Source organism: Pteronotus mesoamericanus, unplaced genomic scaffold, assembly GCF_021234165.1.
Source record: "Pteronotus mesoamericanus isolate MK-2021 breed Mesoamerican mustached bat unplaced genomic scaffold, CSHL_Meso_final contig_657, whole genome shotgun sequence".
NCBI classification, from domain to species: domain Eukaryota; kingdom Metazoa; phylum Chordata; class Mammalia; order Chiroptera; family Mormoopidae; genus Pteronotus; species Pteronotus mesoamericanus.
The window spans coordinates 4155860-4172813 of record NW_026555229.1 but is presented as its reverse complement, the minus strand read 5'-3'; the positions used below and the strand labels follow the sequence as shown (position 1 = coordinate 4172813).

Sequence of the window (16954 nt, the reverse complement as noted above, 5' to 3'; positions counted from 1 at the left end):
TCTTGGGTCCATGTGACCATGTGACACACAAGAGACCTGGCATTTCCCAAGGGCCAAAGTGTCAGTGGGCATCAATGTGTTTTGTTTAATAGGAGCAGACCTTGGTTTCCTGCTGCCAAGACTGAATTTAACCTAAAGTTACCCTTAGTAAGGACAGGGCAGGTTACTGGGGAATTTTACTTCTTTTTTCATTCTTAAAGGTACAGGAATAGGACCTAGATCCATGGTGGACCATAGAGCTAAGTCCCAGGAGACTGAATTACAGCCAAAAAAAAAAATCTCTCAGACAGTGTTATCATATTCACCTCACTTTTATTATGAACAAACACAATCTCAGGTTAATATAACTAGATTCAGAGTTATTAATAGAAATTATTCCAAAGTTATTCTTAGGTCACAAATAACTACTATCCCACATAAAAAAGGAAAAAATCCCACCCAATCAAGGATAAGCTATCTTGTCTATGTTTCAATGGCAATGAGTTTATGCATCCTCAGATTTTGTCTGGCTAGTTATCCACCACTTATCCAATGGATTTATTTAATCTCTCAGAGAACCAGATAGATGGATAGCATCTGGGACACATTGTTCTGGGAGGACACAAATTCATGGTGGATACTGCTGCTGCTATAAAAATACTTAGGACTTAAGGGAATTCCTCTGCTGAAGAATCCCAAAATGCTTTATAAAAAGCATTAGTCACACCTCAAAACTGCCCTTTGAGGTAGGTCAGTATTATTATCCCCATTTTAACAGAAGGAAAACTGAGGCACATTATAGTTAGGTGACTTGCCCAGGGTCACATAGCAAGTCAGTGGCACAGTGGTAGGAGAGGCCTTGGCCTTAACCACCCAGGTAACATTGACATCTTTAAACCTTTAACCTTTCACGCTGACCCATTTGAGCTACACGTACAGAGAATATGCTCAGGATACTAGCAAATCAAGGAGAAAAAGTTTTCATTTCAAATGCTACAACCATCTTTTAATCTAAAAAGAAAAAGTATAAACCAAATACATTCAAATTACTTCCACTTTCCATCAAATGTGGGCACTTAATAAACACAGCCCTAAGAGGTTTCCAAAATGAAGCCCAGAAGGGAATCCTGCAAATAGCTGTACTGACCATTCTCCAGCCAGGCCCCTTTTCTACTGGCTACTTCTGCAGGCTCTCAGGTGCAAAGGAACTCCACAGAGGAGCAAGGAGGGAGTGAGAGCAGGCTCATACGCAATGCTGATTAGAAAAGATGTAAGGCACCCAAATAAGTTGTCAGTACACCCACAAAGCAAGGACTGTTAGAATTTCAGACCTGATCAGATCTGATTTCTGGATTATTAATGCATCATTTGAATCAGCTTTAGAATCCTGAAACCTACACATCCACATACACACTCGGGCCCTCGGCCTGAGGACCCCATCCAGCCTCATGTAAGGTCATGGTGTGGATCAGATCTATGGAACACAATTAGAATGGAAAGATAAAGTTGTTTTTGACCATAAATTATAAAGCAGGCATTTGATGACCTGTGGAATTAAAACTATCCAAAAGACATTTCCAAGGGGTAGGTAGGTACACAGGTCAGCAGATTAAAACTACGGTGATCTTCCATTAGATTCTTTTCTACTGAGAGGAACGGCTCAAAAGACAAAGATGCCTTCAGTCCATGCTTACCCCTGTTATGTCCATCCAGTTAATACAAGAAGGAAGGCCCTCCTCCCTTCCACCACTGGGATCCACCAGTGGACACGGCATTTGCTAGTGCACTTTTCCAATCTTGGTAGAGAAGAGCCAGGCTTCTGCACTCATGACTGAGGTACAGGGACAGGAGTGGTCCAAGGTTCTCAAAATACCAATTTTTTCCCCCCAAACCTCTTCTATACTATCATCTACCCTCGGCTCTATTGCGGGGAATGCTGGTTAATTTGCTGAACAGAGTTCAGACCCCAGAGTTCAGAGTTCGGTAGAGGTTCATGGCATCTCAGACCCCAAGTTTCAGCTAAAGCTTTGCAGTGTCCCTGGCTCCAGGGACCACACAGGGCCTCCTTTCGAGTGAGGCACTTTGGAACTTGCCTCTTTCTTGTGCTTCCCAGTGAAGACCAGGCTCCCTCCTACTTTTATCAGCACTGCAATCAGCTGGGAGCACAGACTAAAGCTGGGCAGGGTGAATGAGCAAGCAAGGGGCCATCCAGCATGCTCCCTGGTTCTGACCCAGACAGAGGAAACTGAAAACAAACTCTCGCTCCTTGGCTGGCTCACTGGGTTGATGCAAGCATTTGGCTTGGCTGTGCCTCATAAGAGAGAGTGCCTGAGCCAGAGATATTTCTAGCAGGGTTTGCCAGCCTTGTCTTGAGTCATCAGGGTGGCAGGGGATCACAGAAGTGTAGGTGGAGAGACTGGAGGCCAAGCGTAAGTGGCAGCCAGTTCAACTTTATGAAGAGAAACAGTGGTCAGCGACCCCGAGTATTCTGTCTGCCTGGACAGCAATAACCGTCACTGCCTCTGAATACACAAAGGAGGCTGCCTGTCCAGAGAAAAAAGAAAACATCAGGGAATAGAGAGAACCAGTAGGAGAAAATGGACAGATAAGGTAGAGCCAGGAATTGATAATCAGGGTAATTAAAAGACTTCTATCTCCTTGCCCCTAGGCAGTCCTGTACTTTAGGCTAGATCAGCGATTTTCAACTGGTGTGCCACAAGAATTTTTAAAACCTGCAATTACTGCCTATTTAGTCAGGGTCACTGACCTCTTCTCCCTTAGATTGTCAACCAAACAAAAAAAAATGACAACAGCTAACACAGGAATAGCCGCCTGGTGTAAATTAATCAAATACCTATTTTTTTTTTTAGTCAGATCGGCAAAAGAAAAGTTTTTTTTTGGTATGACACAGAATTTTAGAAATTAGTTTGTGTGCCATGAGATGAAAAAGGTTGCAAATCGCTGAGCTAGATGTTAACAGAGAAGAAATGAGTGAAGTGGTCTGAAACTGTGCTGAGAAACTTTCTAGTTCTTACCAGTTCCAAGCAGAAATAGGAGCCAACGAATGAACATACTGATAGCTAACTTGTTTGGGTAACCAGCTTTCACAGTAGGACACCCAATAACTTAGTAACTTTCTGACTGAATCCAAATCCCCAGACAATGTGTTCTGTAAAGTTATCTCTCAGAAACTGCCTACAGAACCTGTTTCTCAGCCTCTCCATCTCCTTGTCCAACGAGGCGGGGTAAAGTGGACAACTGACTTTATTATTCCTCTTCTCTAAGCATCCCTCTCTCAGAGGGAAATACTAAGTGAATTATTTACTATTTTAAGCACAGTATATCTGTATACATATCTTTTTGTTTTACCCGTCTCCTAAAAAGCCATCCTTTTTGGGGGGTCTGGAAATGCTGCAGCCACCTTATGACCATGAGTGTCTCACCCACATCCCAATGGTCAGATGGCAGAGCAGAACATTGAAAGAATTTTGATGATTCCATGAGCTGCTGGGTCCACCAATTCTGGAAACGACTCGCCTCAAGACTTCCTGATATATGAAATAAGAAATCTTCCTGTTATTAAAGAAAAAAAAATCTTTCTCTCTCAAAGACATCTTTTACTACAAACTAAATGCTTCTTCTTTATTCCCAGCCTAGACTCTATTGATCCGCTAAAATTTGCTTGTGTTCTGGCCTTGCCAGGCTCCATGGCCATTCCCTACTCAGAGTCAGGAGAGAAAGGAGGCATGCTGTGTGCTGGGGCTTGATGTCCTCATTCGGCAGGCAGCTGCAGGTTCGATCACATCAGGAGCTTCTTGCTTTGTTTCCTCCCTCACCCCATCTTAACTTGTCAATCACTCCATGCACGCTAACTCTCTCCCCTGACAATTTACCTACTTTAGAAGCTTTGTGCCAAATAAAGTTGTTTTTCCATTCCATCTGGCAAAAGTTGGGAATGAAGATAATGAATAGGGGTCTTCTCAGAAGATTTTGTCAAATTCTCTAGCTTGAGCCACCTACTTGAAGCTCAGGACACCTCAAGGAAAGAGTTATCTGGGGCAAAACCACTAGTTTTGGATGACAGAAAGGTTGTCTAGACTTTGGAAGCTGGACACTCACCAATGCCTCACCAGCTGCTTGTCTGGGAGGCAGTGTGAGGGAAGGGAAAGGAAGGTGACAGGAAGAAAGCAAAGAACGATGGTGTCTAGAAGACAGGGAAGAGAAGAAAGAAAAATATCAGCTCAGCATCATGAAGGCAGAGTTGTTGGCTTTCAACACTTTTGAATTTTAAAAAAATACTGTATTGGAATGGGTTAACTTCATCATCTTTAGCATCCTGGTAGCATTATTCAGTAGTTAATAAACAGAACATTAAACCTCTGCCTGGCTGGCTTTTGGAAAAGGAACCCAAGGGCTCCAAACTCAGCCACTCTTGTGGCTTCCATCCCCAGTTCTTTTAACCCTAGCCAAGATGGCCTCCTTGGAGACTCTCTTCCGGTCATAAGCCAGACCAAGGGCAGCCATGCAATCGATGAAGAATGTGGTAAAGTTGACATGCCAGCGGTACTCACTGGTGGAGTAGTCATAGGGAAAGGTGTGATGGTAATTGTGGAAGCCCTCACCTGGAAGAAAAACAAAGAAAAAATTATGGAGCTCTATTGTGAATTGCCATCTTCCTGATCTTGGAACATCAGTTATCTAGCAGAAGACCTCACACCTAGTAGAAACTTGCAATTGGTGAATGAATGAGTGAAACCAGCCTCTTCTGGTCTGAACCAAATAGACCTCTCAGAGGCTTCTTAAGAAACAACCAGGGAGATCTTGGTCACACATGGCTGCCTGAGAGCCCTGGTGCTAAAAGGACTGGCAGTTCCTCTCAAGAAAATGTCAGCACTAAAAATGGACTTCAGTTTGCAGACTGGCGCCCAATCCACGGAGCTATACCAGCCAGGGCTTAAAAATGGACTTTAAACTGGAAAATTCCAGTACTTCACTAAATATTGGTCTGCATCCCTCAAGGCTCTGTGTGTCTGAGCATGTGTTAGGGTAGGGAGAGGAGAGAGACCAAAATGAAGAACTTTTGCTGTGTTTCTTATAAAGATGAGTGAAGGAATACACCTGCAGTTACTACTTCCAAGGGTCTAAGAGACCAACAGAATTGGGCAGCTACAGCCAAACATCAGAAGAAAGGATGCCCAGACCAAGAGTTCAGGTGTCCTCAGGTACCACTTGTTCAGTAAACTCTCTGCCTTGGAATTCTTTGAACTTTGACCCTGGTGCGGTGCTGATGCAGCTAGAAGCTCTCTGCGGGAGTCAGACAGAACCGAGATGCATATACATTCCCTCTAACTTCTAAAGCTCTGTGATGACTAGTTCACTTTGCTGGATGGAGGAAAAACAAAGACATTCTGGATTCATGATAATTTTCTGTAATGAATAAAACTTTGGAAACTCCACAGAGAGTTCTCCAATCTTTGGCAGAACTCTTCTTTCTGAACTGCATTTGCCAATAACAATACCAACCCTTATGAGGCCCAGACAAAGCCAGATAAAGAACAGCTCATAAAAGAGCACATTGGGCCCTTTGAAGATAAAAGGACCTCAGTAGGGTAGTAATGATATTAACAATGAGCAAGTACAGGCAGTCCTACAAAGTAAATGACACCATCCAGGGTATCTCAAGGTATGTCCTCTCTCTGTGATACTGGATTATCCAGAGAGTGAACTGAGGGGAGGGTGGAATGATCCCAAGGCCCGCGGTACTAACAGGGGATTGCTGATTTCCATAAATGGTTTTGCAGCGAGGCTCAGTATAAAGCCCTAACCAGGCCTATACCTATCAGATTTAAAACTGACTCAGACACAAACATAGCCCAGGGAGGTGGGGGTAGGGAAAGAGAAGGCGGGTTCATGGGTAGAAGAAGGTCAAGACTTTGCAACTGGGGCAGCAAGACACAGCCCGTGAAAGGCTCAAGGGAGGTCAGCTTTGGCAGAGAGAAGATGAACATGTGACTGTGGGGAAGGTAATTCAAGAAGAAAAGATTAGAAGGGCAGGAAGCAGAGCTAGAGGAAAACAAAGGGTGCCGTGATAAGGGAGGAAAGCAGCAGGTATGGAGGGATAAATAAGACAAAGTAAGGTACTGGAGCCACTTTGAACCAAGGGCAGGAAAGAAGCTGTAGGTGGGGAAGCTCACTATAGATCCGTTTGTAGGACAGGACAAATCTCATTCCAGAAACTTCCATGTATATTAAAACCTCAGACTTATAGGGCCTAAGTGATTTATTTCAAACACGGTTCCGAATAAGGACACACACAGTGGTTGAAGGTGACTGAAAGGAGGGGGAAGAGGCGTGAAAATTAAAAAGGAATAGAAAAAAATAAAACACTTTTAGTACAGATTGTAAAGGTGGTCAGGGTTGAGAATATGAAGGAAGATTTTAAAGGAAAAATGTGAATATTAGGCTATGATGTGCATAAACATATGGAACAGCAAGGTCACCTAGATATATGGGATAACCAATAGTACTAATCACTGGTGAGGAAGAAGGGGCCCCTGGGTTTGCTTAGGGGAAACGAATTCCAGGCCTTAGTAAAGGTCTATATTTCTTTGAAAAGAATGAGAGAGAAAAAAAATGGAGACAGATGGCAGAATCCTGCTGTTCTAGACTCTGGTTCTTAGGTCTCAAATTACAGAGAGAAGTAAATTCATGAATAGCCAGCATCAGATCAGCAAGCAGGCACTTGCGATCAAACTAACTGCTTTATCAGGGATTCCCTAAGCCATATTGTGGGGAGGAGCTGTTCTTAGCATCAAATAAAGCAGAAGAGAGAAAAAACAAGGATGGGGGCAAGAATGGTAGGTGATGGGAAAGGGCCGCCAAGCAATAAGGCCTGGCATACACTTCAAGAATGGGCTATCGGGGTACAACCAGAAGATAAAAGTTTATTGAACTAAACTACAAGTATTAATTCTACATTTTCTATGACATATTTAAATATAAACCACTAGGCATACAGGCCACGTAGAGGACCCTATTGTTCTATTGATACGTTCCCTGCCCCCCGAAAGACTGCAGTCTAGCCCACAGGTGACTGGAAAAAAGAAAACCCAAAGGGGCTCATTATACACAGCATTTGGGAGATGGTTTAGATCCTGGAATCAAAGGCATTGTTATTTCTTACCCTTTCCTTTCTGTATAAGACTTGTTGCCTGACTCTCAAGAGTTTTCTAATGTATTACCACTTAGTTGCAGGGTGAAAAAGAGATCATAAAACAACTTAATCTGGTTTTCCTGGTTCTCAGCCTAATACCCTAAACAGCAGACCACTAGGTGTGGTCTTGCTGTGGATGGCTGACTTACCCACAGCTCCCAGTGAAACCAGAATGTTCTCTCGGGGGTTAATGTTCTTGTCATAAGGGCGATATCCGTAGAGGTGGGCAGCACTATTCACCAGCCAGGTGGCATTGAGCACAAGGGTGTATCGCAACAAAGTGGCAACATATAAGCTGTGTTGGAAAGTTTCACCCCAGAAATACCAGGGCACGAGTGTGGGCAGGATGAAACACAGCACCAGGACAGCGGTCTTGTAATGCCTGCATTGAAAGACCATACATAGAGTCAGCGGAGGGAGGACATAAATCCACCTGATTTCCATCATCGCTGGGTTAAGTTGTCTCTTTCCTTCTATGTGAGGACAGTGCGGCAGAAAACAGAGCAAGAAGGATGGGGTGGGAAATTTTATGAGAATGTAGTGTTATCTCATTTTTTAGATGAGGTAATGAGGGGGTAAATGACTTTTCTAGGATCGCCCCACTGGGAACCAGTGGAGCCTGGATCAGAACGCTGGTCTCCTGACTCAAAATGCATTGCTCTTCTTTTACTATAGCATAATTCCATGTGGATAGATAGGCGAGGTCCAGATTCCAAACAAAGACACTTAGTTCTCCTGCCCAGGCTGTTTTTCGATTCCACCTTTGGGTACCTCTCTCTTTCTGGGCAGTGCTCTTTGCAGAGTCCATGTTTAGAGTCTTGCCTTCATTTCTTGCCAGCCACCCTCTAGGGCCCTCGATGTCTACAGCTGATCCTCTGGAGGCCCTGTCCCATTATCCAATCTCTCAAGTGCAGACCAGGTCATCGCCTCGAGTTTTTATGTCTCTTCAGCAGTCATGTCTCATGCTCTTTTATCACCGGTATTCCTGCATCCACTCCTTTGCATCCTTACCTAACATGGGTCATCACTGCATCCTAACTTGCAGCTCTTTGGCTCAATGGTTTCTCAGCTGTCATGAGAGTGATCTTTCTAAAGCACACCTCCAACCACGACACATTCCTGCTTAAAAAGCTTCTAACATTTTCCTGTTCCCTATTGAATTAAATCCTAAATCTGCTTTTAAGACTCTCCAAGAATGGCACCAGTCTCCCTCTCCAGTCTTAATTCTACCACACCCTACACTTCAAGCCAAAGGACTCTGTTGCTGGAACATGCTCCAGGCTTTAGTTCATTCTGTCCTGTTTGCATTGTCCCTCCCTCTCCCCACACCACCTGTGAAAATCTTTACCGATCAGTGGATTCCAAAGCTACTTTCTTCATAAACCCTTCCCTATGCCTTCTCCCTCTCCTTGGTGCCTCTTATCGGTACAGAAACCGCTTTGCCACACACCATAGCTATTTAGACACTTGGCTTACCCTTTCACTCACTAATAGGCCACAAACTCCTCGAAGGTAAGGACTATGACACAGTTGTCTTTGTATCCATGACTTCGTAGGTCAATAAACATTTGTTGAATTTAATTGGTTTAATTAAGGTAGCTCAGAAAGAACAATAGTCTATGGCTGTGAACTTGGGGGCTGTTAAAAATTAGGGTTTTAAATTGTGATTTTGAACATACAAACCCAGTAAACTTCTCAGCTTACATTTATAAGTCCCAGGAGAAAAAAGGGGGATCCCCAAACACCAGGTGCCCAGCTCCATCGACACCCCACTCACCTCCTCTGGAACATGACCAGCTTCTCAGCTTTTAGGTCAGACAAGTCTAGCAAACCACCCTTCTCTTTAACAGCTGGGTGTTTGCGCACAAGCAGCCAACCGACATGAGAGAAGAAAAAGCCACGTCGGGCATTGTGGGGATCAGCATCCGTTTCTGAAAACTTGTGGTGAACACGGTGATCTCGGGCCCATTCATAAGCATCATTCTGGAGGAACAGAGAAGAAAGCAGGCCTGAGGAGAGATATTCTCTTAGGGGAATCCCAGTGAACAGACATCTTCAAGAACCCACGGCTCTCAGCCCAGCATCACACACTACCCAAAAGCTGGGGCTCCAAAGAGGGCCATGGAGTTGCCTCCTCTTTTCCCCTAACTTGCCACTGAAGCTTCTGTGGAAAAGCACCTTAAAGCCCTAGGACCACACAAAGAGGGCTGGTTGCTTCATGAAGGTTTTATAGTGGGCGGAATGGAGGTGGACTACGCAGAGCTCAGGGAGTTTCATTAGGAGAGAACATTGCAATTCTTCAAGCAAGAAACGTTGGAAAAGGCCTTCCATGTGGTGTCTGATCCCTGGGCAGGGAGAACGAGGCAGGCAGCCTTGTGTCCCAGGGTCCTGGACAGTGGATGAAGCTGCAGGGAGCTCCATTCTGATGTCTTGGCAAGAGATGGCTCACAACTCAACAAGGCCAGGCATATAAATCACGAGCTTGGCCACATTCCCAAATGACCTCTGGGCTCCTCTGGGATTCTTTCCATCCCTTTTCTTTCCCTTAAGATTTTATTTATTTATTTTTAGAGAGGGGGAAGGGAGGGAGAAAGAGAGGGAGAAAAGCAGCAATGTGCGAGAGAGATGTCAATCAGTTGCATCTAGCATGCCCCCATATGGGGACCTGGCTTGCTACCCAGGCATGTGCCCTGACTGGGAACTAACCCAGTGACCTTTCAGTTGCAGGCTGACACTCAATCCACTGAACCACACCAGCCAGGGCTCTTGCCATCCCTTAAGGATATGTCAGTATCTCTTCCTCATCCTTGCCCCGATATCAGGAGCCCTCAAGGTATTAAGTACTGTGGCCCAGGTGATGATGCAATAGCAGTAGGTTCCATGGAATACTGCCACGAAGAAGGGGACAAATTTGGTTGCCTCTTTTTTCCCCCTCTGCGCCAAGCTAAACCCCACATCATATGCTATTCTTTGCCCATTGCTACCACTTAATAGCTATGAGTTCCCTTTCCCCAATTCCTGCCTCAATAAACCTCTTACTTGACTTAGCCAGCCTGACAGCCCAAGATAGGACCATAATGTTAGTCTCTCTAACCTCTCCGTGACACAATTTTCTCATCTGGAAAATGGGAAGAGTAATAGTACCCATCTCCTAGGAGAATGTAACAAGATAATCTATGTCAAGGACTTGGAATAGTACCAGGCACATACTCAGTGCTATAAAAGGGTTTGCTCTCATTACCTGAAAACAACAGAACTCAGCCCGTGAAACATGCACTTCGATCCCATCGTGGTAGAGTCCTAAGATATTCACCTAAAATGGTGAATCTATTGTTCAAAGTCTGCCCAGGAAACCAGCAGCGTAAACTAAGGCTTATGCATGGTAGCTCCTTAGGACGAAGGACCCCAAAAGTCAGACTATGTGACAACAGAGTATTTCCTGTTTATGTCCTATTTCCCTTTCCTAGTGACTCTGAACTGTGCTCATGCTTTAGGGACTCAAGGACTGGGCCTGCACGTCAGGTGACCACAAGGAGAAAGGAAGTGACATGATGGTCCAGGTACGGATATCCTCCATTCTGCCCCCGATCATTAACAGAGCGGAGGGAAGAGCTGAGCGGAGCTGTCTTCCTACCTGGAATGCCATCGTGTTGGCGATGATCAGGAAGAGCCGCAGGGGCAGCCGAGCTTTATAACTCCGGTGACTCCACAGGCGATGGGCTCCCGCTGTTATGCCCAGGGCACTGACCATATAGTAGAGAAACCCTACCGGGTGGAAACAGTGGGAGGTCAATAATCTGGAAAACCATTCACATGTGGTTCTCTGCATGTTGTCTGTGTCTTCAGAGGCTTCAAGAGAGGATTTGCTTTCCCCAGAAGTGCAGAGGCACCTTGGTCTGTTAGGTCTCTCTGGTTTTATTACTTGAAAAATACCACCACCTCTTATCCTCTCCACCTAGGGACCGGAATAAACTAAGGAGTCCCAGGAACTTTAGGAAGGCAGGACAGAGAAGAGAGAGCTTACTGCCTGGCCACCTGGTCACTCCCAGTCATCGGGTACATTATCCCAGGTCCCTTAGTCCTCTGACCTTCAGCTAAGCTTCCTCCCAATTTGAAGGACAATAAACTACTCCCACAGCACTTAGGGCCCGTAGCAAGTACAGTCTGGGCACTCACCAATTCGAGGGGCTCCAAGTTCTAGAGGACACTTGGGGGCTCAGAACTATGGCTATTTACCAACTGGTACAAAAGCATTTCAATAGTTTAGCAGGCAGGGTGGCAATGTCAGGGGGAAATCTGCCCTGCACATACGTTGTATCTGCACAGCGTCTTAAGCTTAACCAAGAATTTTATATGCTATGATTCTCTGGATGCCTTGAATGGCTTTAATATCCTCATTTCACAGTTTGAAGAAAAAGATTCTCAGAGAGGCTGTGTTTATGTTTTGTCACAAGTCTAGTAAGAAAGGGAACCATGGTTTAAAACTAGGATTTCTGTCAATAAGCGTTCATGTTCCAGCAACCCCATCCAGCTTCCCAGGGTATGCACAGAGGTCCCATGTCTCCCTTTGCCAAGTCTCCCTGTCAGCCCATACTCTCCCTGGCAAGGCTAATGTTAGATAATGGTGGGACACGCTCAAAACGGTCAGCGGAGCACCACAACACTGTCCTCCCTCACCTTCCTGGAGGCCTGCCAGCTCAGGAGGTGCCAGCTATAAACTGGGAATGGGGGTTGCTGGGAGTGCCCATCTTCCTCTGTTCAGTAGCTCTAGGAGGCAGGGGCTGAGCAAGGCCTTGGTAAAGCAGTTGACTGTTGACAATGTTTCATTCCCAGGGAAGCAGCTAGAAACAATGGATCCTCAGTGACCGCAGAATTTAGTTGCAGTTGGAGACACCACACATTGTAACAAATTGTCCTGTGTTCTCCAGCCATAGATAGCAGTTTCCTAAACAACCCCCTCCTCTCTCCTACCCTATCTTCCACCACCCGATCCTATTCCTCCTACAAGATCCCAAGGACAGGCAAGGAGCCAGAGTCTATTCCAGCGCAAGTTCTGTCACCAAACTCTTTGCGTTGAAGTTAGGGCCCAGGTGACTTGCTGGCCTCAAGCCATGTGGCAGTTTTCTTTCCACACGCAATATCTGCATGCATCTGCGCTTTGAAGAGTGACAGTTGAGCCACAGCCCCATGAATCAGTGAGGAAGAAGAAAAATGGCTTTGGGCACAAAAGCAGACACACTTGGCTCAGAACCAAGGAAGCTTACTGGGGTTGCTTCACGCCGCGGAGGCGACCCTAGCAAGTTAACTCAGAAAGCACAGAATATCCTAGTACTGACAGGGGAATCGAGAACAGAACCCAGGCACTCTGGTGCTTTTCTATCCGCCCCTCTAATCCTAGGAACTAGGCCTTGCATCGGTTAGAGCTGCATTCTCTACTAATGCCCGAACTGATGGTTCAACAAAATCTCATAGCTTTGGCCCTAAGAGACCAGCAGATTTGCCCCTTGGCCCTCAGTGTTGCCAGTGATATCCCTTTAGCTGGCCCCTAAGAGCCCTTCTCAGAGGCTCTCCAGATCCTCAGCGCTGAGAAATGCTGTAATCACAGCCAGCTGCTAATTTAACACTGTCCTTTGGGAATAAAAGAAAAGCTGAGGCCAAGTGCCTAAACTCTGAAAGCAGGACCTCTGGCTGTCCCTTTCTGTTTCCTGTTCCTTAAGACAGAGGAGTTCTGATATCTCCATACCAGATAGTCTTCAGACAGCTACACCATCCACCACCTTCTCAGGGAAAGGAGCACGGAAGGTCCTCGTCCAGTCTCTGTGTGCTGCGTTTCTCGGTCCAAAGGCACAGCGCACACCCGTGGACAGGGCACAAACCGGCAGTGGGCACTGCCTTGGTGTGGGGGGTAACACTCTGCCCCCTGTATCCGTAGCCCAAAATCTGGACTTAACCAGCCCTGCAGGAATGCTGAGGCTGGAAGGAGCTGACAGGCAACAAAACTACGTGTGAAGACTCCTCTGTTGGGGAGGAGGGGTGAAGCGAGGAGTCCAGTTTCCCCGGGGAATCCGCACACTGCAACTGAGGTTCAGCTGGGTTCTCAGAGGGACCATAGAACAGATGTCCCTGTCCCCCCTCAAACAGGAGAGCCCTTCCTGATCTGCAGATGAACTGATTTCCTGCCCCTCGCCAACTCCAGCAATGACACACCTGTAACCTTCCTGATCCTAAAAGAATTTGTACTCGGAAAGATTGAGATCCTGAGAGAGAGGATCTACCCAGTTGCATTTCACTGTCTGAGGCACTGAGAGGATTTCCCAACATGAAGCTCTAGGGACCAGATCCCACCACCTTTAGATGTAAAAGGGCCTACGAGAATCAGCTACACTTGGCCTACCGGCCCTTCTACGTAACTACCCTCCAAGAGTGCCGCTGTCAGCAGACGCGCCACACCTGAGACTACTCTGGAAATCCCAAGGTTGTTTCCTGGAGAGAGTTCTCACTCACCACCCTCAGAGGGTGGCAATGTGAGGCCCCTGGGTCTTTAGAGTTCCCTGCTCTCCCCTCCCCAACTCAGGCTTACGGTGGCAGAGGTGAAAATGCCTGCAAAGCGCATGTGTGTATCCAGGCGGCAGGGCCCCGCTCTCAGCTCATACCCATGGATCCCTGAAAAATCTGAGCTAAGGGCAGGTCAGGGACAGAACTGGGATCTGTCTCCTTCACTGCAGCAGCCTCAAGGCTAGGGCTGCTTAGGGCTCTTTTCTGGCCTGGTCTGGCTGTCCTGGCAAAGAGAGACTGCAGGCTATCAGGAGACAGGGGCTGGAGTGGGCTGGTTGGGGAGTGGGACATGACACATTTCCTCAACCTTACTTCAACCAAAGGACATTGTGCTGAGTGGTGCATACAGTTCCCTGGAGACCAACATGAAGCCACAGAGCACCACACCTGTGTAACTTGGGCCCTACAGGAGCCTTCATCTTTTCCCTAACAAAGGAGGCTGGTGGGCCAAGGGTCAGGGCAAATAATTCTGTGAGTAACCACCTCTCTGTTCCTCCCTCTCCTCTCTTCCTGAGCAGTTTCTCTTGCTGTCCCACAATGCTCAGCACATAGCCCCTGAGACTACAGGTTTCATCCCCTGTTCCCATGCTTCCCAGGTAGGGGCCTTGATTCTTTTGTGGCTGGCAGGGCTGGGACAAGCAGCCAAACAAATGGCTTGAAACAAAAAAGCTCTTTCAGGGAAAGCTGACTCTCTGGCACAGGTCTACGCACTTCAAAGCCTGCAGCACATGGTCTCAGGGCTGCCTCCCCAACACTGTGCGAAAGGACCTCTGGCTCGGCCACTCCTGCCTCCCAGAGCCCCTGGGCTGTTCCCAGCCCACTCAGCCTCTTAGACAAATTTGGGAAAACCTGCGCCCAGAGGGGCTGGTGCCTCTGTTCCACGTCAGCTCCCACCTTACAGAAGAGCAGAGAGCATTTGGGATACTGGGTCAAGGAGATAAGAAGAACTCTTACCCCAGAGCCAGGTGTAGACCTTGCACGTGGGGATCAATGTGATCCCATACAGAGCTCCCACGTGTAGCAGAAACATAAGGATGATGTTCCTCCAAACATACTCATGCTTGGGCCTCGGGCCCTCCTTATCCTTGTAGCTTGGGTCATAGATGTCATCTTTCATTTCAGGACGGACGTCATCCGGATACAGGGGATTCTTCTCCAGCTTGCCTTCTCCATTCTGCAGGATCCTGGAGGGAGGCTCAGTGATGGTGGTGGTGGTTGTGTAAGAGCTAGAGATCTGGAAGGGAGAGAAAGCGGAGAGTAGGGAGAGAGGAGATGACACGTGGAGGTAGCCGGGGCCACTTCACTCTTTAATCGGGCTGGGGGAAGGAGGAAGTATTGGCCCAGACCCTGTCCCCAATACCCAGGTTAACTGAGGGTGGGGTCTACCCTGGATGAAAGAAAAAGAAGTCTCCGGGAACTGTACAGATAGATGGGGAGGAGGGTGAAGCCTCAAGGTGAAGGGGCAAATAGGAAGGAGTAAAACGCTTTCACCCCTTCCAACAGGCGAAGGAACACCCGAAGGCGCTACCTACCCGTATAAGGGTACCCGCACGACTCGGTTTTTCTTTTAAGCCTAAGAAACAAAAGTTCGGGAACCTAGTCCCCAAATAACAATCCACATTCCCAACAAATGAAAGCAGAACAACTCGCAAAAGATGGCTCTGTCCTCCGCGGAGACCTCAACTCCTCCATCATCGACGAGTCCCCCAGTAGCCCAGCCAGGGCCGGCGACCCCGCGGACTGGAAGCCAATGCTGGGGAAACTCACCTCATCTTGCAGCAAGTGGGCCGGCATTTGGACTCTAATGCTGGGCTCACTTCCCTAGGGCTGAGGCTGCGGAGCGGAGTTCGGGACAGCGGAGACTTAGATGGCTGCGCCCGCCTTTGCGCGGCGATAGGCGGCGTTGCGCTCCGAATCCTTCTAGGTTCGTGCGCGCTGGATCGATGTCCGGACCCGACCCACTGTGCGTGGATCTGCCAAGCCTGGGGATTTAAAGGCTAGAGCTAGCAGCGGGGTGACTGTGCCCCGTATTTCCTCACGCCTCTTTTATTCGCAGCCAACAGGGGCAAAGTGCGCAGAGTTGGCTCTCCTTGGGAGTCCCGCATGAGCGGAGAGGGGAGGAGACAGAGATGGGGCGTGCTAGGGGCTGGACGAGCAAAAACGATGCTGCAGCCACACCGCGGTTCAGCCGCCGCAGCTCCTGCCCCTGGGGAAATGCTAATGGGCTTCTGTAAACTCTGGAGCGTCATTGGCCGAGGGGAATTTGGTGCCACCTCGTCCTCCCATTGCCATTGGCTCGGCGCAATCTGCTGTTCCCTCTGCCGCGAGCTCCTCGCTCCCCCTCCCATCCCTTTCTCCTCAGCTTCTCTTCCACCAGCTGCTGGGCCTCTGTCCGGCACCCCGCGGCCTCGCAGGCACTCGGGAGCGTTCTCTCCGGAAGACGGGGAGGACGCAGTCCGGGAATGGGGGGTGGGTACCATCCCAGCTCTGCCCCCCCAGCACCAAGCGATTGGATGGGCACTGGGGAAGTTTCACAGGAAACAGTAGAGAAGCCACGGGGTAGACCAGTAGCCACAACTCCATCCTGCTTTCCTTCGCGTTTCCAGAGACGCGTGGGAGGGAAGACGTGGCTTTAAACCTGGGGTCAGGAGAGCACGGAGCCAGTGAAGCCCGCCGTCCTCTAGCAAGCGCGGGGGTGCTCGGTCAGCTGCGGAACAATGGCTCTGCCCCGCCCACCAGCTCCATGAAGCTAACCGGGGACAGCTGAACTTGCCCAGTCCGCGCGCGGGCGGCAGAGCAGACGCACGACCATTCGCATCTGTGTGGTCCTGCACGCGCGCGCGATGTTCAGGCAGCAGGCACGCCCAGCAGGGTCGGTCGCCGCCAGGCACCAGTGAGCCATCCCGTTTCTGTGCCCACTCTCTAGAACGTGTGCGGGATGTTTTGGAGAGTCCTCAGATGTAATTTTGAAATTTTCTTGATGGAAAAAAGGCAGGAAGCACAGACATGTGCTTTCGCCCCGAAGCAGGAAAAAGGGCTCCATGGAACCAGAATAGCTGGCAAGTGTGGAATTTTTACTGCACGCCAGCTCACAAGCACCGTTTTATTTAATCCTTACGGTGACCCTGTGAGGTGGGTAGTCCATTATTCATTCCCTTTTAAAGGTGAGAAAAGTAAGATATAAAGAGGTTAAATAACTTGCCTATG

The 16954-nt window shown here is 48.0% G+C and overlaps 1 protein-coding gene across 1 annotated transcript; it reads right to left on the bottom strand.

Annotated features, from left to right (window-relative positions):
* Positions 1 to 310: 310 nt before the first annotated feature.
* On the bottom strand, positions 311 to 15867 carry SCD (stearoyl-CoA desaturase). Its single transcript, XM_054581366.1, has 6 exons — positions 15515 to 15867; positions 14702 to 14981; positions 10827 to 10957; positions 8970 to 9175; positions 7342 to 7574; positions 311 to 4601 (listed from the first exon to the last, which is right to left on the bottom strand). Exons 1-6 carry the CDS (start codon positions 15539 to 15541, stop codon positions 4402 to 4404), a joined length of 1077 nt encoding a protein of 358 aa, XP_054437341.1. The 5' UTR covers positions 15542 to 15867; the 3' UTR covers positions 311 to 4401.
* Positions 15868 to 16954: the final 1087 nt, after the last annotated feature.

Excerpts from the sequence above, each read along its gene's own strand:
- SCD (XM_054581366.1), bottom strand. The coding sequence starts at position 15,541 with ATGCCGGCCCACTTGCTGCAAGATGAG. Across the intron at positions 10,958-14,701 it reads GGTCTACACCTGGCTCTGGG|GGTTTCTCTACTATATGGTC; the intron begins GTAAGAGTTCTT and ends TCCACCCGGTAG. Across the intron at positions 9,176-10,826 it reads CCAACACGATGGCATTCCAG|AATGATGCTTATGAATGGGC; the intron begins GTAGGAAGACAG and ends CTGTTCCTCCAG.